At 37.9% G+C, this 27,334-nt stretch overlaps 1 protein-coding gene and 1 long non-coding RNA gene across 3 annotated transcripts; one reads left to right on the forward strand and one right to left on the reverse strand.

The window, feature by feature from the left end:
- Positions 1 to 248: 248 nt before the first annotated feature.
- LOC309511731 (zinc finger MYM-type protein 4-like) lies at positions 249 to 26,319 on the reverse strand. Of its 2 annotated transcripts, none has more exons than XM_082187019.1 (27): positions 26,146 to 26,319; positions 23,035 to 23,565; positions 22,875 to 22,915; positions 22,590 to 22,754; positions 21,621 to 21,693; positions 21,283 to 21,511; positions 20,239 to 20,368; positions 12,973 to 13,188; positions 12,741 to 12,891; positions 12,138 to 12,253; positions 11,823 to 12,047; positions 11,007 to 11,157; positions 10,694 to 10,869; positions 10,424 to 10,589; positions 10,189 to 10,341; positions 9,595 to 9,632; positions 9,337 to 9,481; positions 9,143 to 9,249; positions 8,462 to 8,633; positions 7,654 to 7,860; positions 6,215 to 6,318; positions 3,203 to 3,356; positions 2,819 to 2,970; positions 2,619 to 2,733; positions 2,302 to 2,541; positions 2,092 to 2,218; positions 249 to 1,017 (listed from the first exon to the last, which is right to left on the reverse strand). In XM_082187019.1, exons 2-27 carry the CDS (start codon positions 23,489 to 23,491, stop codon positions 801 to 803), a joined length of 4,227 nt encoding a protein of 1,408 aa, XP_082043145.1. In that variant the 5' UTR covers positions 23,492 to 23,565; positions 26,146 to 26,319; the 3' UTR covers positions 249 to 800. The 2 variants fall into 2 exon arrangements, with proteins under 2 accessions (XP_082043145.1, XP_082043144.1); XM_082187018.1 differs by lacking the exon at positions 26,146 to 26,319 and adding an exon at positions 24,278 to 25,632.
- LOC309511805 lies at positions 16,952 to 17,905 on the forward strand. The gene is made up of 2 exons (XR_014210770.1): positions 16,952 to 17,160; positions 17,230 to 17,905. It is a non-coding gene; the product is annotated as an uncharacterized lncRNA (long non-coding RNA).
- Positions 26,320 to 27,334: the final 1,015 nt, after the last annotated feature.

A 27,334-nucleotide genomic window follows, 5' to 3' on the forward strand; every position in this document is an offset into this window, starting at 1 on the left:
TTCCGGGCATTATTAGTGAGGTAATTTACGAGATACAAACTTGGATCCATTAGCACCTGCACTAAGCCATTCGGCTGATATCTCTAAATAAGCACTAACTTTAAAAATGTTCGACTAAGGCAAATAAAAAATGCTCAATTGCAATGCTCAAATGCATTTCTCTGTGTAATGCAAGCATGTCATTTTGCTTGTTTCTTTATTTAAAATGTCAACTTTGTGATGATACACCTTGAAAGCCAGTATGTTGAAACATTAAATGAAAGATTCAGTTTTATTGTCTTTTTTTTATCCAAAGAAATACAGTGTTGCCTATTGTACAGGATTTAATAAACCCTGGAATGGCAAGGTTGCAAAAAGAACGAAAACCCACATTTCATTTTTACAATGAACAAAGGTAAGATAAACCAGCCACTGTTTTTAATGCCTGTTGTGTACAAAGATGCTGTCAATGTTATTAGTGTTTCATAATACAGACAATGGGCAGTAATCCCTTTGAAGATCACTTGTGTATAACGTGGCACTGTATAAAATTCAGCTTTGTCCTCTAAATGTAACCCATACAACCAAAAGAAGAAGAAAAAAAAAAAGAAAAGAAAAAACTGTACAGCCTCGTAACTACTATAACATGGAAAATACAATGACAAAACACTTGCTTTCCAGTCCTTGGAATCACTATCAGTATTTGTAGTATTCGTCAGCTTTGTAGAATTACACAGAGCCATCTAGGAGAAACGTTTCCCCGAGACACCTCCTTCACTGCAATTTTGATGTGCGCTTATGGTGTGAGTCTCAGTTCAGCGTCACGGTCTGAAGTCCGTGTCACTGTCTGAATCGGTCTCGGTGGGCGTTTTGTCCGTCTCCAGGTGCAGCTCTCTGACAGTAAGGATGCGTATGAGCATGCTGTCCAGAATCTCATCACTCAGAGAGGTGGTCGAGAACCACATGGGACTGCTGGGTACACAGGAACGCTCAGGGCTCAGGTAGAACTGGGTCGTGCATTGCCTCACACTGGGTGAGCTGGAGGAAAAATACGAGTGTATTATAAGGCAGCAATGATATTCCCTTATTTTATTAGCATTTATTTTTTAGAAAGTTTAAAAGAACAGCATTTATCTGAAATAAAAATATTTTGTAACATTAAACATTACCGTTCAAAAGTTTGGGGTCAGTACAATATATATATATATATATATATATATTAAAGAAATTAAAACTTTTATTCAGCAAGGATGCATTGATCAAAAGTGACAGTGATGACATTTGTAGTCACAAAAAATTCAGGGCTTGACAAATGTTTTGCTCACCAGCCACTGTGACTATAGTGGTTTTCCAAAGTTACTAGTCACTCGGCATTTTCACTGGCCACAATTTCAACATCAATAGCATGGGGAAAAACTGCCATATTGATATTTTTAATATTATCTCATAATTTGGCAGCAGGAATATTAGGCTGCTGTCACTCTAAGACCTGACGCACGGATCCATTATACTGTTACACATGCATTTTCTTTTTCAACCGTTTACGTTCACTTAAAACATTACTTACTGTGTTTACGTGAATACTCGCCAAGACCGGCGTTTTGACATTATTTTGTGTGTTTTTGACTGTTTAAGCACATTAAGCAGTGAAAGAGAACTCAATTTAGTACTGAGATGCGGCTTTATGTGCGCACACTTTGGGTATGAGCACAAAATCTGCGGGAATTAGTCAAAATTACGCGCAATCCCACACCAAAATTACACCAACAATATTCATCGGGAGCAAATGAAACGAGTGAGTGAGGGGAGGAGGGTTTGTGTGTAACTCGCTGTCGGAGAGATGAGAGAGTGAGAGAAAGTGCAGCTGGTATCGTGTATCTATTCTGCGAACAATTAGTTTAGGAAGCGTTTCAGAAATTTCAGTATTGATATGTATCGAAAAATGTATATTTTTTGATAACTACATTGCACTCAGTTTATTTCAGGTGCATTTTAAAAGACTACAATTGAAAAAAATATATATAATAATAAATATAATTATAATAATATATATAAAATTCAACCCTCCAAAGTGGCAAATAGGAGTGACTGTTACATGCCAAACGAACATACCATTTTGAGATATAGAATTCGTACAGCCTGACAGGACAGCGGAGAGGATTTTCTGAATTTTCCTTTATCTCATATATAGTGTCACTGTCATCCTCTTCTTCCTTTCTTTTCTTTGCAGGGACGCCATCTACATTGAGCAAAAACAAATGATACCCACAGCAAGAACACAAAACACACAATCAGGCTATGACGGTATGACTGACCACTGACCAGAGCTCATGTCATCTTTGGGGGGATAGAAACGCAAACAGGCCACTTTGGTGCTGCCCTTGCTTCGAGAGCAGCGGACGATGTGGCCGAAAGAGAGGCGACGGTGCTGCTCCACGGTCTTGTAGTTGAAGAACTTGGTGAAGAAATAGAGCAGCGTGTTGAGCAGCACGCCGGGTGAAAACGCTCCCAGCTGCTTACAGTCCCACAGATACTCCTCCTCCACACGAGAATGAACGTAACCTGCACAAACACACACAGGCGTTTGTAGCACAACAGAGAAACAAGCCAGTCTCGTGTCAGTTTCTTAAAATACTCACCAGTGGGTAAAATAGTTGGTTTCCATCCTTTGAGTAAGTTGGTCATTTCATGGCAGAATTTGGTGTAGAAGAGATCCGAGAAGATGTTCTCCATCCGATTGTTCTCAAACAGGAACTGTAAACATAATCGACGAGAGCCAATTAAACTAAATACAACATGACTGAATGTATTGAGTTTGTGTGATTTCTTCTTGTTTCACCTGCTGGATGCCCAAGCAGAGGTAAAAGACGCTGTCAGGGCTGTACTTCTCTCCTTTGGGTCGACGAACTTCAGAGATGAACTTGCAGAGGCCGTAGCTCAGTTCAGCCGTGCAACACTTCAACAGGTCCTCCTTTATTGTCATAGTACGCGCTGTGGAGGATGAAGGACGTGTTTGATGCTTAAATGGCATGTTGAAGATTGTGTAGCTTAACTAGTAAAGCATGATGCAAGCAATGGTAAAGTTTATGGTTCAAATCCCTTTGAATGCATATAGTCAAAAAATATATATAACTTGTGAAACACGTTTATGAATAATTGTTTTACATTGTGGAACTTTCTTTTGGGGATAATATGTTGGGTATAAAGCAAACTGAGACCCTACAGCCAAATTTGGGAGTCTCCATGTTGGGTTGGGCGTTCCTCCAGCGCACCCAGTCTCTCCAGGCATTGACTGCGTACTCATGTTGCAGTTTGGAGAGGTTTGAGAAGTTGTCTAGAGCTGGTTTGGCTGGAACCACTGCTGCACTCTTGCGGCCCTACACACACCAATAAAACATAATAGTCAAACATGTAATCAGTGATGGTAATACATAAAAGTATTATAAAAGTTATAACACTACCACTACGACAAATTAATATTTTGAAAAGTTAAAAATTTCATGTTATCTGTCCAGTGTATTGAATTAAAGAGTATACTTGAACATAAACTGAGTAGCACTTTATTTTACAGCCCTATTCCTCATGTATATACTACGTACTTTTTCAGTAATTATATAATAACCGAGTAATAACTAGGCACTAATCCTGAACCTATCCCTACCCCTAGCCTTTCTTATTCAAAACATTAGTAGGTAACACTAGGAACCAATAAGGTTAATTAGTTAACTACCTTAGTTAACATGAACTAAGAATGAACAGTACTTCTACAGCATTTATTAATCTTAGTTAATATTAATTTAAACTAATTTACTAATACATTATTAAAATCAAATGTTGTATTGTTAACATTAGTTAATGCACTGTGAACTAACATGAACAAATCAATGAACAGATGGAATTTGAACTAACATGAATAAATACTGTAACAAATGTGTTGCTCATTGTTAGATCATGTTAGTTAATACATTAACTAATGTTAATGTTTCATAAAACTGGCTACTTGTTTTTGACCAATTTGTCAGTCACATGCAATTTTTACATTTAAAAATAGTATACACCTGGTTTGAGCTTATGCAACACATTAATAGTAATAGTAACAGTTTAAATAATATCTAAAGAGTTCCTAAAGAAATTTAGTCTATTAAATGTAAGTTTTTAGATGTTGTCTACTGCTGTTGTATTGCAACATAGCCTGTGGCATCAGCGTTTCTTGGCGAGCGCGAGAACTCATTGACCCGGTCCTTGATGCGTTTTTGGTCACTAGGTCATGCGAGGGAACCTCTGGGAAACAGTCTTAATGATAAAGCTTTGTAGGTTCACTGGCAAAGCAAATCTGCCCCTCGCACCATCCCAGTTTGCCCACTCTATAGCGATTCGGCCGCTTCTGACTCCACAGATGCCTTAGTAGAGCAGGAGAAATACGGCCGTCTATATCGCGATTGACTTTTTTGGTGAACGCAAAAAGGGTGTTCAGTTTCTTTTTTACGGAATGACAAAATGTGTTGAACCTATGAAAATCTGCAGTAAGTAATGTTTAAGCACCCCACACTTAACGGATTTAAAGCGCCCTTATTGGCCCAGTCTGTTGTGATTGGTCTACCGCTTACAGTGTGTGTCAGAAACTAAACGGCCATTAATATTAAATAATTAAATATCTGAATATCAGCTCCAGAGGCTTTTTTTGAATAGTAATCTATACTAATTTATTGAAAAGTTTTGAAAATCAATAAAAAATAAATAAAATAAAAACTTTTTTTGAAAGCGAAAATGTTTTGGACGCAACGTTGTTAGCATTCCAAAATCTTTTAAGCAGCTGTAGTTCATCCAGATATTAATACTATGAGATAATTCGCTCAATTTTATTGCTTCTCGTTCCACGCATCCTTTGACAGCAGCAGAACAAGTGCCATATCAGGGGCTTTCAAACCGTAGGAACCTTTTCATAGTTCCAAGAACTATTGGTGGAAGTACCCGGATTTTGGTGTGTTCGCAACGCAGGTTCTAGGAACGATTTTAGTTCTAGGATCTCCTTTTGAAGGAACTAATTTAGCTCCTACTTCACAGCACTCTAGGAACTACCAGTGACGTTAAGCCTGGTTCACACGGGGCGACTTTAAAATTGTCGGCCGATTTTCCGAACCTGAGAGACTCCACACACGGCGATAAAAAAAAAATCACGGGTCTAACAGTTTTGGTCGTACAGTGTGTGGTGCGCAGCCACACGGCAAAATCAACACATCACACACGAACCGATTTGACTCCCGAGCATTCCCAGGTCAGACGGGAAATCTCGCAAGATCCCTCGAGATCAAACGTGACTTCAGAATAAACAATCATGGCGGACAAAGAGGATGCAGTGGCGATAGTTTGTAGTTTGTTTTTAACCGAAAAAAAAATGTTATTGGTTATATAAACGAGTTGGTCCTCCATCTCCGACGTCCACCGGACTTTCTGGTGCGCCATGCCGCCGGCTGTTTTGATTTTGTTTCCCGGTGATTCCTCGCCGCCTCGCTTTCTGATTGGCTACACGCCACAGTCAACAGGCTGCGTGCTCGTTTGTCCCCGGGGGACACCACACACGAGGAGGAGATCGGAGCGGTCCCGACGTCCTTCCGAGCAGACGAGAGCAGTCTTAACACACCACACACGGCAGGAATATCTGATCAGATTATTTTAAGATAATCGGAGCATCCTTAAGATTTTCGGAAGGTGTGAATCGGGGCTAAAATCGGCTTAATTATCCTGCCGTGTGAACCAGGCTTTAGTGTGCGCTAATTGGCCGAACGCACGCGAAACATCAGCACCCGTCATTTTTAAGAAAGCTGTGTAAACACAGATTATAGCCTATATATGTCCTCCACAAACTAACTCTACGAACACGGAAAGGAGAAAATCCAACGCAACTTTAAGGGGACCAAGCCAAACATGATTATGTCTTTCTGCTCAGCTAGCAACACTGGACATCAACCACACGCCATACGTTAATACCCTTTCATATACCTTCTATGTATAACAGCTCTTTCTAATACCGTATTAAGACAGGACCGTTAGACAGATCGAAAACAAATGAACAGAGAATGCGAGTACAAAATGCTCTCAAAATATTGCAGTAGATACAAACTGATTTATGTCACCCACCTCAGTGAGATAAGATAAATGTTATCCTGCATTGCTATAGTTAAAGCGTTTGAACGTTTTGGTGAAACGTTGAGAATAATTAAACTGTAGTTCTTACCCGTTTCTTCTGAGGGAGGCCATCACGTCCTCTCTTGCGAGATTTGCGTTTGCCAGAATCTGTCGCCTCCTTTTGTGTTTTCCCTCTGAAAAGTTCAATGCTCTCTGAAACGTGAAAGGATAAAGATTAGTGCTGTCAATCGATTCACTTTTTTTTGTTGTAATTTTTTTAATTGTAAAAAGAATGAAAACGTAAGAATAGCAATTGAAGGAAATGAAATTGAAAGAGTTAATGAGATCAAATTCTTAGGTGTTATTTTGAATGATAAATTGAATTGGAAAGATCACATAGTTTATATTAAGAGTAAAGTTTGTAAAAGTATTGGGGTCTTGTATAAAGTTAAAGATGTTTTAGACTATTCTTCACTGCATATGTTGTACAATTCCCTAATACTCCCATATTTTGGATACTGCACAGAAGTCTGGGGTAATACATACCCTAGTAACACAAGATCTCTGTTTTTGTTACAGAAAAAAGCATTAAGGATTATCAACAAGACAGGCTACAGAGAACACACTAACAGTTTATTTGTAAATTCTGGACTTCTAAAATTCAAAGATTTGGTTGATTTGAAGATTTTGATTTTTATGTGGAAAGCTAAGCAGAGAGTTCTGCCTATGGTCTTACAAAATGTATTTACTCTTGTATCAGAGGAAGATGGCCATAGAAGGCAATATCAGTTTTTAAAACTCTTTTTGCACGTACTACACAAAAACATATGTGTTTGTCTATTTACGGAGTTAAACTGTGGAACACCTTGGACTATGAACTGAAGTGCAGCAAAAGTGTTTGTAAATTTAAGAATTTGTATAAGAAAAAAATACAGGAATGTTACAAGAAAAATGATGACTAACACGCTTAAAATGATGATAATTAAGTGTAAAGATAGGTATTACTGAAAATATTTGGTGTTTGGGGTGAGGATTGGGGTTGATCCATTTATAAAGCAGCTGTTTTTTATTTAATTTTTTTTATGTGCACAAATAAGCGACAGGTACCATAAGATTTTCTTCTTCCTGTTCCTTTTTTTTAAATTTTTTTTTTTATGCACGTTACGAATGAATGAATGAATGAATTTATGTATGACTTGTGCAATAAATAAATAAATAAAATGTAACTTTCTGTAATTAAAAGAGATTGATCGCACCGAACATTAACGTTTTTAATATAATTTTTATATTGTAATAATGTCAATCTCCAAATTAATGTAGAAACAAAGACAGTAGGTCTATATTTTAAATATTTGATCAAACAGGTAGAAAATATACAGAAATTGAATAAAGTTATCAAACCCTTCACAGTCTTCACTGCATAATTTATAAGTTAAATATAGATTAATCCTTATTAAAACTTCAAAAGTTATTCAGTCAAGAGCAGTTAGTGATTCTGTCTTTGTCTTTTGTTCTTTGAAGACTTTGAATCCCAGGAGAAGCTCTTACCGACTGGGAAATCAGCCTCCAGGTCCATCTGTGGCTCTTCTGCTGAGGTAGAGACGGGGGTCAGTGTGGCAGATCTGGACGGAGGAGCTCTTTCAGGCTCTGGGGGTTGATCCCATGTCTGAGCTGAAGACACAGAGTCCTCCTCCCAACTCAGATTGTTGGAAAGGGCTTCCAGATCGAGGTCCTCCATTATATTTTCAGCCTGATCTGAATAACAAAACAAAAGGCTAATGAGCAAAAGAAAATGTGTGTGCATGTGTATATATAAAAGTTAGTTAGATCAGAAGACCTATTATGCCTTTCTTTGGTGGGTAATGTTGCTATTTAAAAAAAAGGTTTGCAAAGTTACAAAGCACAAAGTCACTCCAAAGGGAGTTATTCTCTATATCAGTGTGCACTGTTTCTGAACTCCCTGAAACGCCTCCATTGTAGTCTAAATGGATCTTCTGAGGGAAGTCACAATATTCCTTACTTAAAAAATTCCTGGCCAAGGCATACGCAAAATGAGTGGACGAGACCTGGTTGAGTTAGTAGTGTTGAAACTTGCGGTTATGGTAATGGGCATGAAATTCCCAAGACACGCTCAAACCTGTTGACCAATCACAACACACTGATCCAGCCAACCAATCAGAGCACATTGCGCTTTTCAGAAAGAGGGGCTTTATTTAAACAGGAACTAAACAGAGTGTTACTGACAGACTGGGAAGAGAGGAGCTGCAACAATGTAAAATAAGTGAAAAATAAGGTGGTTTTTGAACATTCAAGCATGAAAACCATATTAAAAACCTTCAAATTGTCCCTAATTTACCAGCAGATGCGAGGCATTTCTCCCTCTCTGTATCCTCAGCCACCATCTCCGCCATCATGATGAGGTCGGCCTCCAGAGGGTCATCAGGGATCTTCTCTTTGATTTCCTGAATGGTCTTCACAATGCGCTCAGCACTGTCCAGAGTCGTGGGGAAAAACAAGGGCACTGGAACCTGCATGAACAGACAGAGACACATGATGATTGGTGTGTAATCTAAGGGTGTAATCAGGGGTGGGAGTCGATAGGTTGCCTTCAAATTAAATTTATGATCTGCAATTTACTTTAATTATAATAGTTTAGGTTTCAGTTTGTCTAGTATTCACTGTTATCTTTAGTATATTCCCTCCTAAAGTTTGTGGTTTCAGATTTTTTTTTTAATGACCAGAACAATAATAATAATAAAAAATAATAAATTCTCAGTAGTCTAGTGATATTTTAGTCATAATACTAGTGTAAGTTCATTTGACATTTTATGAGTGATGAACATTTATTTAAGTTTAGAGTGCTATGTTAGTTTTTTTTTTGCTTTATATCAGTTAACAAAATAAATAAACATATTGATTCTGGTAGCAAACATGTTATCAATTGACATTAGAAACTAACTATAATAGTTTCAAAACTCAAAGATGAAGATAAGGAAAGGGAATAACGAGGAGGATGGGAAGAGGTAGAGATACTGACCGGTAGCGGTAACCCCACAGACTTTGGAGTGTATTGTGTGTAGAGATTCATGGGAACCGGAACATAGATTGGCACCGGCACAGGAAGCACTATCACGGAAGGTCCATCTAGAAGACAACCGACATGCCCAACATGTGAGTGTAAGCACATGCAATGCCCACAATAAACATGTCTGCAACAGTGCTTCCTAGTACCTGTTTGTGTGTTCATGTCGCAGACATTGGGTTTACAGGATGTGCCTTTGTTCTGACAAAAGGGTTTACAGAGTAGGGCCTTGTTCTTCAGGATTCGGGGTGCTGGAGCAGAAGTCTTTATAACGTCTGTCTGTGTGCTGGCCGTCTGGGGACAACACAGAGAACGACTGATCAGTGGTTGATCAGAGGAACGTCAGCTTTTATTTAGATTTCATTGACATGACCAGTCACAGTCTATTGATATTGTGAAAAACTCACATTTCCAGAACTTTTTGCAGTAGCAGCTGGAATAGAGCCTGAGGAAGCAAAAAGGTAATTGTAAGAGATAACACAGAAAATAGTTGACTCGTTGCTTAGTTTGTGGGAAAAATGTTGACATTCCATGCCATTAACATCCAATGCAAATAAGTATGTAACTGCCAATGTGTTCGGCACCAACATTACAATTCTTACAGAGATAGATAAGCTGATAAGTATTTTCATGTTATAAAAAAAAAAAACCTAGACTAAAAATAGACATTTACAATAGTACAAGTGACTTTAGCCATTGCAACATTACAGTTTTGAAAATGTATATTGTTTTGAGATTGGCTAAAGGTTACATTTAACAGTGTTATTAAAATATTAGAGCTATTTAATGTATTTTAAATGTAAAAATCAGGGGAATGTGCATGCACAATAAAATATCCAATCTGAATGACTTTTAATTTAAATTGCCAATTTAATACAATAAAATCAATATATTTATAATTTACTAATAAAGTAAATAAATCTCTAATGTCGACCGATAACCATTTTGGTATCGATACGCTGTGCATCCCTCATGGTACAGGGATGATAGAGGATAGTCACCTTGCAGAGCGCTGTTTCCTAAAACACATGGCTGTCCATTGGATGCACTTGAGAGTGATATAACATTGGCGATGACCGGTGTGGCCTCTTTAGTGACCAGTGATGTGCGATTAACTGTAGCTTGAGGGGCTGGAGACGGCGCTGGGCTTGTCCCTGAGGAAACCAATCATCAAAAGATATCAAAAGAGAAGCCACAGAGGGGAAATAATCCACAGATATCTACAGGTAGACATACCTTGTGTGGGCAGAGGTTTGCTTGCAGGTCTGACTGGCCCAGTGATGCCCTGCAGACTGCAAAAGAACATCAAGCATTGCAAGCTGCAGAAATGCTTAATCTCACCCAGCCATTTCACGGTTTCTTTCATCTTCTTGGCCTGCCTGCACATGGAGCACTTTATTTCCTGTCAGAAATGTACTCACTGTTAGTTGAAAGACATGGCATAATGGCTTAAGTGTAATGTTGCAGTTCTCAATAATAATAATAAAAAAAGAGACCAAATATTACCTTACGCATTAATAAGGTATGTTGTTGTAAGCATACGCTCCCACAGAACTCCTGCTCTACTTTATCAAAAACTTCAGTGACTAGAGTCTGAGAGGAGCCACTACAGTAGAAGCAGTTGCGACAGTGTTTCTTCCCCCAGCGCTTGACCAGGTCATGCTTATAAAGTAACTTGCATCCTGTACAGAGATGAACAAAAAATGTATTATAACGTCACATTAAGATTACACAACTTGGTATTAGGACATGCATGTACGAATCAAAAAGAAAACAAACTGTATGCTAATAATATCTTAGTTTTGCTCTTGGCACATACCCTCGCTGCAGAAACAGCGGTCAATCTTGTTTATCCTTTTCACCTCCTTAACAACTTTATCGATCTTGCAGTACTCGCAGCGAGCCATGACGTTGTTGATCTGTTTGAACTCCTCAACACAAGCAGTACTGCAGAAAGCGTACATTTTCCTCTGAAAGGTCAGGAAAGCATGCAACCAATTAGGTTTATGGTCACTCTTCGAGTAGCAATTATACAGAGAAACAAACTACTGATCAGATTGTTCATTAAACACTTTACAACGCATATGTCAGCAGTCATATCAGTTTCAGCTAATAATGAGACTCTATATTGTGACCTAATAAATGGCAAGTATATCAGTTATTGACTTTAAAATAATGGTAACATTTTACAATAAGGTTCATTAGTTAACATTAGTTGATGTATTAACTAACATGGACTAACCATGAGCAATACATCTGTTACAGTATTTATTAATCTTCGTTAATGTTAGTTAATAAAAATAAAGCTGTTCATGCTAGTTCACAGTGCATTTACTAATGTTAACAAGATTTTAATAAAGTATTTGTAAATGTTGAAATTAATATTAACTAAGATTAATAAATGCTGTATAAGTGAAGTTCATTATTAGTTCATGCTAACTAATGTAGTTAACTAATTAACCTTATTGTAAAGTGTTACCAAAATAATAATTGTCGGTGTATCTTGAAAAAAAAAAATCTGTGCAAATTGTTGCATGTCATTCCAAGAATTCATTACACCTGTAAAACCATGAACTCCCAATTATGTGAAATATTTGGTTTATTAGTTGCAGTCTACAGTAGTGAACAGGAGTACCTTGAACTCCAGCAGTTCTGGTTTGTGGAAGAATGAGTTCAGACACTGAGAGCAGGGGATCTTGGTGACCGTCTGCACCGGACCACCGGGAGCGCTAGTCGTCGTTGATGAGCTGGACTCAGATGAGGCAGGTTTGGGAGCAACAGGTTTTGGGGTAGATGTGGTGTTTGTGGTGGAGGTTATGGAGTTTACCTGGTTGTTAGGTTTTATCTTACTGAAGGAATCCTGAACAAAGTCAAAAAGTAAAACGTTGAAATATCTCTACTTCTATGATTGACACATTTTGAATCCGACTGTAAAAGCACTAAACTCTACCTGATATGATACTACGCAGGAAAAGGAGCAGAAGTTCTGGATGGTTCCGTCAGACATGGCTAGATGATACTGAGGAGTTAGTTTCATCTTGCAGCTGTTGCATTCCACTGGAGCACCTGGTATGAATGCAAACAAAAAAGCACATTTGAGTATACTTCAAAAAGAGAAGACCACTAAGAATGTGAATTTGTGACCCTGGATCACAAAACCAGTCACAAGTAGCATGGGTATATTTGTGGCAATAGCCAACTTTTTCTTTTATGCCAAAAATCATTAGGATATTAAGTAAAGATCATGTTCCATGAAGAAATTTTGTGAATTTCTTACCGTAAATATATAAAATATTTATTATTGTGAGTGAATGCAGCAGAATCGCGAACATAAATTGACAATTTTAAAGGCGATTTTCTCAATGTTTCGATTTTTTTGCACCCTTAGATTCCAGATCTTCAAATAGTTGTATTTCGGCCAAATATTGTCCTATACAATAACAAATCATACATTTATTCAGCTTTCAGATGATGTATAAATCTCAATTTATTAAAAAAAATTGACCCATGTGACTGGTTTTGTGGTCCAGGGTCACATATGTGGTTGTGTTACCTGAAGAACTGACAGTCTGAACTTTATTTGCTGTAACACACGAAGCGGAGCAGAAAAGCTCTCGGATTCCGTCTGTGCTCGGACTGTCCACCATTTCTGCAACCGGGCGCATGGTACGACAAATTTTGCAGGAGACAGGCTTCAGACTCTTCTACAAAAGGAAGATCAATTTATTTAATAATGACTTTCAACAAAACAACCAACCCGTATTTAGGTATTCCTTTGCCGTTACCTTTTTGAAGGCTAGGAGGCAGCTTTGTTTGCAGAACTTCATAACATTGCCCTCTATCCGCAGAGACGGACACTGACTGTCTGTGCCATAGCAGTATCCCCCACAGTTCACACAGCTGTTCATGCTCAGCTTATTGGAGGAGCGGAACTGGTTGAAGCAGCTGTCGCTGCACAGCTTTTGGATGGAGCCCATGAAGTTCACTTCATGAGTGTAAGTCTATGAGAAATGCAATTGCAACACGCAACCTTTTAAAACTATTGAACTTTATTTTTTATATGGATCTTATAAAGCAGCCACAGAAACGGTTATACAATTGTCACAGACAGAAAAACAACTATAACATGCTTTGTTTTTTCTAGAGAAATATAAAGTGACAAAAATGCAATTTCAGTCTACCAGAACAATAGTGTTTTCTAGAGAAATATAAAGTAACAAAAATGCAAATGTATCAAACAGCAAGTCAGTTATGATACAGATTTGCTTTTCATGAACCTTAAGTACACTAAACAGTAGTTGCAGTCCTACAATGTGTGAGCAATATGTACAGTGCAAACAAAGGTAGATTTTCTAACAAATACAAACACAGTGGATTCAGAAAGAATACAACCCCCTTCATTTTTTCATATTTTATGTTGCTGCCTTATGCTAAACGGCACCACACCACAACCAGCTCCATAAAGCTTGATGACGAAGCAAAAACAAGACTTTGAGAACTTTGCACACTGATCAATAATAAAAAAAAAACTAAAATAATTAAGGGGTCTGAATAATATTTCTAAATTATGTATATAAATATAAGCAGATCACAAGACTTTGGACCACTGGATTTTGTAGATCAGAGTCTTTGTCACAACATGTTGTGAAAACCATCTTGTCCATTCATACAGAAAACAACACTTTAATTTAACTTTTGTGTGACACTTTGATGTGTTTCACATCTGGGGAGATAATCACATCTGGGGATGCCACAGTAAGGAAACCAAAAGAAATTATGTGAAGACTAAAAGAAAGAATATTTTCATTTGTTTGTAGTTTATTTACAATAGTGTACAACATCATACAGAGAGACAGAAAGATAAACAGACAGAAGGTCAAAAGCACATTTTCGAGCACACAGTCACAGAGTTTTGTGCCATTCCTGGAAACAGTTCCTGGTCAACTGAAGACACAAGTGCACGTCACATGCCTGGCATTTCCAAGGTGTTTGCTGCTTCTTGCCATGCGCTGCTTTGCAATGCACACAGATCCGACGTCCAGCAGAGGCTATTTTCCTGGCATCTGAGCTCAGCTGCGCTCCTGGAACAGGCACATGGTCACAAGAGCTCTTTTTTCGTGGTATTTTCAGTGACATATCACAGAGCTCTGCGATAAGTTGCTCCATAAACCCTTTGTGGGTCAGGTTGCCGTACAGCTCTTTGTGCAACGTAAAGGAGTTGGTGGCAGCAATGTCCAGTAAGTGTAGAAAGATCTTTCTGTACCACTTCAGGGTTTTGTGTTGTGCGGTGTAGTATTGCAACAGCTGATCGGACAGGTCAACGCCCCCCATGTGTTGGTTGTACGCAATGATGGGTGTGGGACAGGGAAAAGTCTTCAAGCTCCATGCTTCGGTTTCTTTCACCCTCCTCTGCACAGTGTCTCCGGTGTAGGCAGGATGGATAGTGGAACAGACAGACACCTCTCGTGTGTCCATCCACTTCACAAACACAAGTGGTCCATCCCGAATCCACCTAATGGATCCCCTGGCGGACTTTTTGGTCAGTGAATTTTCTGCATTCTGGGGGCTGTCCTTCCTGTAGTCTCTGTAAGTCCCACAGGAACCATACTTCAAGGATAACAGGTCTTTTAAGAGCTTCGGACTTGTGTAGAAATTGTCCATGTACACATGGTACCCAGATCCAAAAAATTTCTTGTCCACAAGAGACATCACTGTATCATATGGTAGTCCATGGCCAGTGGCATTGGTATTCTTTCCAGTGTACACAGAAAAGTCCACAGTGTATCCATTCGATGAGTCTGCGAGGACAAAGAGCTTGAAGCCCCACTTGGTTGGCTTGGCTTTCATGTACTGTGTCATTCCCGTGTTTGCTTTGCATGCCACCATTCTTTCGTCCACGGCTAAATTTCTTCTAGGGTGATAGGTGGTTTTGCATGCAAGACGAATTGTCTCTATTAGGGGTTTGACCCTGAAAAGGCGGTCATACTCATCTGTGCCCTTCTTTCTGTCATTCTCTCTGTCTCCGGCTGGGTGACTCATGTGCATATTCCATGAAATGGTGCGGTATCTGTCCCTTGACATAACCGTGGCAGGAAAAGGCACAGAGAAAAGACTGCCCTGCCGCCAGTAGTCACTGATGGAGCTCAGCTTCACCATGCCCATGTAGAATACCAGACCAAAGTAGCGGTACATCTCGCAAACGTCGATATCAGTCCACTTGTATTTGCGACCCCTCGCAATTGACCTGGCGGCCTGAGCGTTTGTGTTGTAGCACAGAGTTGACACAGCGCTTTCAGTGAAAAACAGTTTGAAGAGACTAAGTGGGGAGTGCGAGTCAGTCGCACGCAGCTGCGGTCCAGGTTCCCGTGAGGGCAGGAATCTCAGATTCTGTGGGACCAAGTCGACTTCTCTCTCGGTTTTCCATGACTGATTCGGCAGCTTGATTGTCTTGGCTTTCTTTGCAACCGGCATCAGGTCACAGTCATTCTCACATCTGCAAAAAAATAAATAATAATAAAATAAAGCAAACACCTGTGAGCATGCTAATAATTACAAGCAACTGCACTATTTAACATTATTGAGTGCTAATACTGAAAAACACATGCATATATTTATAGCACATTACGAACATTTACACACAATCAGATATTTGTATTTTACATTAAATATAATATAAATAATTATAGTTTTATTTTAATATACAATGCCATTCAAAAGGTTTGGGGTAGGTAATATGTTTAATGTTTTTAAAAGAAGTCCCAAATGCTTACTGAGGCTGCATTTATTAGATTCATATTTATATTAGATTATTGTGAAATATTAAAATGACTGTTCTGAAGTAATACATTGTAAGATGTAATTTATTCCTGTGATGCAAAGCTGAATTTTCAGCATCAGTCTTTAGTGACACATGATCCTTCAGAAATCATTCTAATATGCCGATTTGCTGCTCAAGAATCATTTATTACTATTATAATAGTTGAAAATGGTTTAAAAAAATATATATGGAAATTGTGATTTTTTTTTCTTTCAAAAAAGTTCTAAAGAACAGCATTTTTTTTTTAAATAGAAATATTTTGTAACTTTATAAAATGTCTTTGCTGATGCATTTAATGTGTGTGTCCTTGCTGAATAACAGTGTTCATTTCTTTCCTTTTTTTAAATCACACCTTAGTGACCCCAAACCTTTGAACAGTAGTGTATCATAACATGCTTGTTTTGAACAATATTTAGATGTAATGACAAGTTGCCTAGGTCAAGGGCTACATATTTTACTAAAAATATAACAAACCATCTTATTTTAGTCTGGCAAACAGCCCAACTAGTAAAATATGTACATGCTTCTCTAAAAATAACATGGGTAGCACTTTATTTTACAGTCCTGTTCCACATGTAGGCTACATACTGTATACTTGCTTTAGTCATTACAATAACTGGGTAAAAACTAGATACTAGTTCCGAACCTAACCCTAAACCTAACCTTATCCCATGTAGTTACCTATTCAGTGCTTTATTGATAAGTACACTAAGTACATTGAAAGTGCATGTACTATAAAATAAAGTGCAACCATAACATGCTAACGTTACCTAAAGAAAGAATAGACTTACTCATCAGAACTGAAATCCTCTGCTGGATCAATTCGCTCTTCAAAATGCAACCATTCTTCATCAGACTCGTGCTCTTCTTCTGAGGAATAGGTGAGTTCATCCTCACTGTCCAGGATCTCGGTAGGTTCCTCACACGTGCATTGTGCCATCTTCCAAAAGCGATGAAAAGTGAATGAATCGGATGAAGCTATGCTATTTTTATCACATTGATGGGGGAGCTTTTACCATATTTGTATGGCTCGCCCAGGTCATAACCGAGTGGGAGCGCATATAACGCGATAGATCGATGAGGCAGATAAACGGTAACGTTATGTATCTAACAACTTCAGTACGAGTAAAATGTTCGCATAAATATTAAATATAGCGTGCGTGAATACGTCGAGGTGGACCGCAGAACGCTGCGTTTTAATGCGCACTCTTTTGTTGATCAACAGATTAACAGCACGGTCTCTATTGTGTGGACCCCTCACTCACCGGCGCTTCACTGACAGCGGCAACACGCACACACAGAGAGAGCGAGGGAGCAAAACAGTAGTAGAACTGACGCGCTATATGAAGACCATATTCATTAATATTATTGTTTTTTTCTTGTCAAAATTACTAACTTAGCTTATTTATTATTTTTGCCGGTCGAATCCTTCGGCAGATAGAGGATAAACAAGCGACAATCCCATTGGATATCGCTCACCTATCACCGTCCAAGCCAATCAGCTTGGGCGAACGCAGCCAAATGTGATGAATATTCATGAGCCCAGCAGCCGGTCAGACCCCAGAGCTACAGACATTATTCAACCTACATAGATTAAATAGATGAAAATGGTTTCCATTTTAGCGTGTTTTTAAATTACTAATCAATCTTTACAGAAACACTGAATGACCAATAGTGCCAAGCAAAACCAGCAAGTTTTGTTTAAAGTGCCCCTATTATGCATTTTCGAATATTCCCTTTCATTCATTGGCGTACGCTAGGGAGGGGCTAGCAGGTGTTTCAGCACCCCCAAGAAAGACCAAAGCAGCCCAGTAGCACCCCCAAAATTTATTTCTGGAAGCAATTATATTCAGGCAGTATTCTATGGAAGCCCTGAACCAAATGGTTTAGAAAAAAAGAAATTGTTATTTTGAGATATTAAGTCGTTGTTTCAACAAAATAGCTCGTTATTTCGACATATCTCGTTATTTTGACATAATAAGGGGACATTCTAATCTGCATTAAGCGTTATTATAATGGTTTTCTATGTGAGGAAAATGCTCAACGTGTAATTAAACGCGTTGCATTCAAATTCTGGGCTCATCTGATTTTTTTTATTATATATATATATATATATATAGAGATAGAGATAGAGAGAGAGATAGAGAGAGATAGAGAGAGAGATAGAGAGAGAGATAGAGAGAGAATTGCACAGCTCCCCCTGTCAGTGATCAGTGTGTATTATAGCTGTTTGTGAATGTAAACGTTCTGCAAAGTTTATAATAAAGTTATTATCACTGAGAAACTATCAACGTCATCGTTACTGTCTTTACAGCTCAATCACCGAGCTGTAGGAAGCTTCCGGACAGAGCTGACGTTCAGTTATGGTAATAGACGTGTAGTTTCTGACAGGGGCTGTACGTACGCAGTTGACCAATCACAACAGACTGGGTCATCTGGCCAATCAGAGCAGGCTCGCGGAGAGGAGGGATTTAGAGAGACGGATTCATCCAACAAGTCGATTGAGAATCATTGAACAATGTGGTGATTATATTATGAGAAAATTAAAGTGTTTGACTTTTGATGCATGTAAACGTGTAAAAAACTAAATTAACAACCTTTAAAATAGCATAATGGGGCACTTTAATATGAAAAATGTGCATTCATATATTTGTATTCATACATGCTTGCCACATTTTAGTTCTAATTATTAAAGTATATCAATCATCTATAAAAGAATGCTTGACTGTCACCTAAAAGCTTAGTCATGCTTTCAAATGTATATGAATGCTTTGTTTTAAGTGTTACACTCCTAAATTGAATAAATGAAAAGTGATAATATAAATATCAATTTAAATAAGGCATCTAAATTAAAATTACATGAGTAAATACACAAGACAGCTTTTTCAGACAGCTAAGTGTCAATTTCATTTGCATTACATAATCAGAGAATATTTGTTTTTTCGATTCTAATTGGTTCATTTAAAAGTAGACATTAAGGTTATTGTAGACACTTGTCATGTCAGTGCAGCCAAGTTTCTGAGATCACAGAGGCCAAAACGGCAGAAAGCACATCCTGAATGTTTGCTGTATTTTACCAGAGCACTTTTTTGTTGTTATTGTGAGTGGACACATAAAAGCAGACCCTTTACAGTTTCTTACAGTCTCTTATCTGTTTAACCATAAATCATAGAGAATCTTAAATTGTTGCCTTTGTTATAAGAAAAAACAAACAAAAAAACACATTAAAGTACACTAAAGAGTGCTTGCTAATTAAATACCTGTTGCTCTGTCTTTTTGTGCAATTTACTAAAATAATTGCAGCCAGAAAAGATAATGCAACAAAGTTTTTGTCTTGACATTATTTCACAGTACCTTTATCTTTATCTCATATCATCTGAATGAAAGGCCTGTTCACACCAACACAAATGTTAAATGTCAAAATTAAGTGTGATTAGTGCAATTTGACGGTTCAGACATTGGTTTAATTTCACTACTGGTATTTATGAACGACAGCAGCACAGATATCTTTCTGAAATAATAAAATATTGGTTTGTTTTTTAAAACCTATATGGCATGTGTGGCGAGTTGGCTCGTGCGATTTGTTTCGCGCTTTAGAATTTCCGTTTTAAGGGAACATAGTGAGCTTCGATGCTCCCTTTTCAGGGTGCATTGTGGGACTTTTTAGGGAGCGAATGTTTCAGTGCACTCTAAAATTCTTCTCTGACAGTAGGTGGCACTTTTAGAAAAGCAGAAATGGTTACCCTAAAATGGAAAATGGTATACCTGGATAGCCAGGAACCAAAAGCACAGCGCAACTTTCTATTTCCTACTTGTCAGAGAGAAAGGAAGCAAAACCAAAATGTACGTTTTCAAAGAGCCGATAAGATGTTTGTATTCGCTGTGGTGAGAGAGCCAGTTCCAGATTCTTCCTCTAGCCATTTACTGTCGCTTAGCAAAATAGTCTGTTTGTGAGCGCCTCAAGTCAATTTTATGTAACATCAGCAGGCTCTGGGCATGTGACCAAAAGCGCAAATGTGCGATGGAAAAGGGATTTTTTTTTTAACACTAAAAGCATGTAAACGTTTGTGTCTGAACAGACACAATAACAGCTGTTCATTTAAATTAAAATGTTTATCACATTGAATATTTGTCTTGGTGTGAACAGGTCCTTAGGGGTCAAAAACATGATTAAGTTTGCGTGCCGAAGAGTCAGTAGGGGCGCTCCAGTTAACAGATAGAGATGGACACTCACCATTCCTGCTTTCTGACACACACTGCACTTGAACTTTAAAGCGCTGAGGCATTTCTGACTGCAAAACTCCTTCAAAGTCCCTGACATGTCCACCGGGGCATTGACTACATCTTTCGGTTCAACAATGTCTCTGCACAGAAACAGAAATGGTAAAAAGTTATATATGCTATATTGTTATATATTATAATGCAACCTTTTCAAATAAAGCATCATGTTATAATTTTAAAGAATTAAAGGGAAAGCTCAGCCAAAAATAAAATCCTGTCATCATTTACTCAACCTTGTGTCGTTCTAAACCCGTAAGACTTTCATTCATCTTCGGAACACAAATGAAAATATTTTAATGAAATCTGAGAGATTTCTGTCCCTCCATTGAAAGTCTATTTACACAAAACTCTGATGCTCCAAAACGTTCATAAAGAGATCATAAAATAAATCAAGCTGTTTAATCCAAGTGTTCTGAAGAGACATGATCACTTTATATTATGAACACATTTAATTTAGGCTTAGTTAGATCAGCAAACATAAATAGAAGCTCAACCGTACATGCTTGAAACACGAGAAAAGAAACATTTGTTTTGTGTAGTTGAGCTTCCATGATCAAATTTAAATACTCGATGCATGTTCACTAATCAAAGCAATCAAGACTTGGATTAAACTGCTCAATTCATATGGATTTAATTCATAATCTCTTTATGAATGTTTTGATGCATGCAAATTTTGGGTGAATAGACTTTCAATTGAGAGACAGAAACCTCTCAGATTTCATTAAAAATATCTTCATTTGTGTTCCGAAGATGAACAAATGTCTTATGGATCTGGAATGATATGAGGGTGAGTAAATGTCAATTTCATTTCTGGGTGAACTCACTAAGTTTTGGTGTGGTAAAAAAAAAAGAAAAAAGGCACAAGACACAAAAAAGCCAATTATGACAGGCCTAATTCATATTCAAAACCGATGTATTTGAATGCAAAAGCATAAATATCAAATGCAATGCAAAATGGTATGATCATTTGAAAAATTAAAATCTAATGTAGGCATACTTGAGGCAGTGGTAACATTGCTTCTTCTGAGGTATCTTGACCACCATGGTGGAGGTGCTGCAGAGACACTGAGGTGAGCAGTAGAGTTTAGGACAGCCTTTGCGCTGGAACGCCGTCTGTCCCTTTAGCAGGACTTTGTGACATCCTGTGCAGACCACACCGATTGGATTGGCAGGGGCCAGAGGACGAAGGGATAGTGTAGGGCCTAGTGCTGCCTTTGCTGGGTTATCTGTTGGAGCAGCAGTCACATGAAGAGGAATAAGTAAGAAAGATAAAGATGTAACTTTCACTATTCACCCAAGTAGCAAAATATCATAATATATTTTTAGAGTTCATACCGATGGATGTGGCATTTCCTCCTACAGAGAACACTGCGCTGATTTTGATCGCATCTGGTGTCTGGTTAAAATCCTGAAAGCAAGAAAACAATGGTTGCATGTTTATAATCGCCTGAAAAATGTCATACGGTTTGACTTGTTGGCTTATTTCATTAATCTCATTGTGATTATTGTGCACCTTACATACCAATCACATTTTGCTAATTGAATAAGGACATTTTAGGTGACTACATTGTATTTTCTAGTGCAGTAAAGTAGTGGAGGAAAAAAATATTTAGGAAGGATGCATTAAATTGATCAAAAGTGACAGTAAAGACATGTTACCAAAAAAACTATTTCAAATAAATGCTGTTCTTTTGAACTTTCTATTACTCAAAGAATCTTGAAATAAAATGCATCACTGTCTCCACAAAAATATTGAGCAGCACAAATTGTTTTCAACATTAGTAATTAGAAACGTTACAATAGCAGCAAATCAGCATATTACAATGATTTCCGAAGGATCATGTGACAATGTAGACTGAAGTAATGATGCTGAAAATTCAGCTTTGATCACGGGAATAAATTACATTTTAAAATGTATTCAAATATGAAAAACAATCATTTTAAATTGTAACATTTCACAACACTACCGTTTTTACTGTATTTTTGAACAAATAAATGCAGCCTTGGTGAGCATAAGAGACTTCTTTTAAAAAAAACATTGAAAAAAAAATGTTGTATGTGTGTATTTAGCCTGTTTCACCATTTAAATCCAATTAAATTATTAATCACAATTATTCATTTTAAAATTATTCGTCAGACTAAATCATGACAGGCTTATATATAGGTGTATAGAACAGTAATTACCCACATAAACCCACCCTGTATTCAAAACATCTGTTGCTCATATACATTGCTTAACCTTCGTTACCCCTTTACAAAAATAAATAAATAAATAAAAAGGCGGAAATCACTGCTGAAACTCACAGCTGCGGTGTCGGGTTCATCTTTAATGTTTCCCACTGGCTGCAGATTTATCGACGCTTTCTCATACTCCTCATCCATTGGCTCATCCTTCACCTTCACTGGTATGGCGATGGAGGGATGGGCAACTTGAGGTTTCAACTCAGTTTTTACCACTGAATGTGTCTGCTGGATTTAGATGAAGAGGGTTTTAGTGTAAGGACTGTACTTCTCCATGGAGTAACAAATGAACTCAATGAAATTCAATGGTAAACATAAAATAGCATAAAATAGTAAAATTGTGCTTACCATGGCAGAAGGCTCAGTTTTCTCACTTTTTATGGGGTTTCCTGTTAAATATAAAAATTGTTTAACATGCTTATCAATCAATATAAATAAAAGGTTTGTAACTCATCTCAACAAAACGTTAAAGAAAGCATCTAGTAACATGCAAAAATATCACACCAACCTGCATCTTCTGGTCTATCTACCTCCATCTTCCCATCCTCAGTCTTGTCCACATCTATTGCCATTTCATTCGTGAAGTCCTCAACTTTAGCAATCACAAGCTCGCTTGAAATCTGTGCCGCGTCCTCTGCGCTGTTCTTGTCTTCGTTCTTCACTAGTTCTGTAGCAGCCTTCGGTTCACAGTGTCCCTGTACACAGTTTTCTTCTTTTTCTTCACCCTGGTCGGTTGGACTGTCCTTTTCTGGACTGTTTCCTTGGTCCACATCCGGTTGTTGTCTTAAATCCAGATCTTCCTCCATCTCCTCTTCTTCCTCCTTCTCCATCAGGCTGCTTTGAGGGTTTGGCTCATTCACACCTGCTTCAGTGGCTTCCAGCTTGCATGGCTCCACCACATCAGGCTTCTCTTCTGCACCAGCTGCATCTCCGGAGAGATGTCCTGTGAAATCCTCACTGGCCATAAGGACACCCGATGCAGACGTAGAGTCCAGGTGTGAAACTGCCTCTGTAGAGTGTGAGGGGCCAGACTTCGCTCCTGAAAGTGGGAAATGATTACATTTATCTATATGGCAGAGTTCAACAATAAAAGGCCCGGACTATAACGACAACACCAAAGATAAAGTTTTAAAAGTCATTCTAAATTTAAAAGAATAGCAGAGTCCTCACCACAACTATAACGATAACGACACAGAGAAACGATATTGTTGCAATCACTTTCAATGTTTTTTTTCCTCCATCCTGCAGCGCACGTATTATTAACAGAACGACCACTCCCATGAAGCACTGCAAATTATATAATCAAGTTGATCTCTCTAAACTCTCAAAATACTTATTCAATTGTACAAATGTTGATTATATATACAAAAACATTATATTTTCAGTTTATTGCAAAATATTCATATATATGCATATTTTGCAATAAACAGAAAATATAATGCATATATATATAGCTTTTAAATGGTTAGTTCATCCCGTGTGGTTAGATCACACAATAATGACATTTCTCTCACTAATTAGCCTACTCACCCTCATGTCGTTCCATACCCGTAAGACCTTCGATATCTTCGGAACACAAATTATGATATTTTTGATGGAATCCGAGAGCTTTCTGACCCCCCATAGACAGCAACGCAACTACATTGATTGTGTTTTAGATCTTGGTTAAGGGTTTTAAATGATGTTTAAGTGTGCAGTTCCTGGATGCCCAAACCGTGAAAAACCAGCGGGAGTACATAAAAGGTCCTCACCAATGCCGATGATTTCACCAATCAGGTAATCCACTTCGAGATGGTGCAGGCTGGGCACAGCTGTTGATTTGAGAAGTCGTCGTATCTTTCCTTGAATCGGTTTGAAGTCGTCTGGTGAAAAATGTACACTGCACATCTTCATTTGCTTGACGTATCGAAGCGGTAAATTAACATCCCGCTGAACAGCCAGCAGCCACAGCTTCAGTCGCTCAGAATCATTTAACGGGAAAGTGTGAAAGGTAAGTCTTTCATCTGGTGGCATTGGTGAGGCACTTTTACGTTTTGTCGTTGGTTTCTCACGGTTCAGGCATCCAGGAACTGCACACTTTAGCACCATTTTAAACACTTCACCAAGACCTAAAACACAATCAATGTGGAATTCAATAGCTTTCATACAGCGCACGTCTTCTGCTTGTAAACAGTGCAGAGCTTCAGAAAGCCACACGCATGTGTCGTGGTTCCCTCGTGAACACGCAAAGAGAAGGAATTGTAGAATAAAGTCATTTTTTTGCACGTAAAAATTATTCTTGTCGCTTCATAAAATTAAGATTGAACCACTGTAGTCACATGGACTATTTTAACGATGTCTTTACTACCTTTCTGGGCCTTGAAAGTGGTAGTTGCGTTGCTGTCTATGGAGGGGGTCAGAAGCTCTCAGATTTCATCAAACATATCTTAATTAGTGTTCCAAAGTTGAACGAAGGTCTTACGGGTTTGGAACAACATGAGGGTGAGTAATTAAAGACAGAAATTTCATTTTTGGGTGAACTAAACCTTCGATTAAGCTGTTCGCAATGCTTCATGGGATTGTAATAGAATAAATAACTTTATTGTAGAGCTGCTGTAGAGCTAAAACAATCTGTTACTTTAATTTCCTATATCACTGTAAAGCTGCTTTGAAACAGTCCATATTGTTAAAAGCGCTATATAAATTAAGGTGCCTTGACTTGTAGTTCGTTCCTTCACTAAAGCCGTTAAGTAAACAGTCTTAGTTAATGTACCTTTTTGTCCGATTTTCAAAAACTTTGCTTCAAAATCCGAGTTTGTAATATTATGATTCACCTCGTATCATGGTTCATGGCTTATAACGAGTTTTTTTTTTTATCCCTATGGAAAAGAAAAAACTTCTGGAACCAGCGCTGCTGAAAAAGGGGGCGGGAACTATTGAACTCCGTTGCGGTAACATTAGAGTATTTTCACTTTTCCTGGAAAACCAAATACTTTTGTTTTTAATGAAAAATATTTTATATCATTAATAAATGATGTATTATTATTCTATCAAATCTATTTTATTTAAAATTATACAATTACCGTTACCACGCAAAATTGTTGCAAATAACTTTTAATCGCATATATGTGGCAACAAAAAAACAACTACTAATAGATATATCCACAGTTTTATGGAGGAAAATATCCACTCTCCGTCAATACTTTATATAATTCAGATAGCCTAGTTATTTTTATTTTTTTATTTCATAACTAAAGAAAACTCCTATTTCAAAACATCAGCCCCCACAATGGATTTTAGTCTACAGTTGCGCATAACATGGAGTCTCAGGATTATAAACATGCATCTTAGGCTAATAACAATACTGGCTGATCATACATACTCCATTTCTTCAAAATAGCATTAATGCCCAGTTTTATTATACAGGCGCCGTTCTTTTGTCCTAAGCTCACAATTCGATGGAAACGCAAAAATGAAATAGTCCATCACGTGGCTTTAAAATATGCATACAAAGAAAGTTGCATCCAGAACGGAGCGTATAAAGGTGAAATACTGCAGGGCATGCATGTTTCTGCAGCGAATCTCTGCAGAGACGATAAACAACACGCGGGCCACCTTTACAAACAGTTAAAATACTCACTTTAGAACGCTTGACGTATTCTCTCAACAATCCCTCTCGCGACACAGCCGATATACAAGTCCTGTATGATGCACGGTGGGTCACTTCTGTTTTAAAACATCAAAATAGTGGAAAAAAGTTGGTAGAACAGGATCAACTAGCTGGATGGACTAGCTGGCTCTCCCGCGAAAGCACTTCCCCCTGCGTGCAGCAGTGCATTGTGGGAGATGCACACAACTAGCGGTGGGCGGGCGCATAGACATAAGGGCGTGGTCTATATGAGCACTTCGTTACAATAAAAATATTCAACAGCTCATATTGATTTTTTCTATTCATACTGATTAAGACTGTTTTTTTTTTTTTTGGTGAACAGATTATTAAAAATTATCCGAGTTAAGAAAAAAAGATGCTTGAGGTTCACAAAAACAAAACAAACAAACAGACTAAACAAATCAGTTTCATTTGACGACTACTAGCTGCTTTTAATTTCAGTTGTGATGGTTTAATGGTTATAATTCAAATGTAATACCATCATCCACATATTACAGGGATTTTTTCCCCTTTAAAGGCCCACTAAAGTGTCATGAAACCTGCAGCATTATTCAGTGTGTTGACAATTTCCACTGATACCTACAGGGTAAAAAATAGTAATTGTGTGAACAAGTGACCGATTTTAGTCGCAGCTTCGGGGTATTAAATTGGACAGAAAATCTGATGAGAAGCCGAAGTGCAGAGTGATGTCATTGTAAGACTGGAAAAACTGGAAGAACTGGAAGAGAGGGCAACTCTCTGAGAAAACAAAGGAAATTAAGATTTAGATTCCTTTAGATTACAGGCCGGAAAGTACTGCGTAATTAAGACGAATTTACAGCGTAAATGTCGCTAATTATAGTGTAGCCTACCTATGAAGTACTTGTAGGCTAAGGTAACAACCAGGAGAATTTAAAAAATATGTATACTCTAAGTATTATAGAACTAAACTTAAGTGCGTTATAGGTACACTATAATTACAGAAAGTTACACTGTAAAATGGCTTTAATTATGCAGTACTTTCCAGGCTGTAATCTAAAGCGTTACCAAATTAACATTTGAACTCTTGTGAAATTAGCATCACCATTTGAGACGAAAGTCTCACCTCAGTCTAATCCTAATCTCTTTCCCTTGACCCCCCCATTCCCCCGTTCCTTCTCACCCTCATGCTGACATCACC

Source organism: Leuciscus leuciscus (assembly GCF_965113295.1).
Source record: "Leuciscus leuciscus genome assembly, chromosome: 12".
Classification (NCBI taxonomy): domain Eukaryota; kingdom Metazoa; phylum Chordata; class Actinopteri; order Cypriniformes; family Leuciscidae; genus Leuciscus; species Leuciscus leuciscus.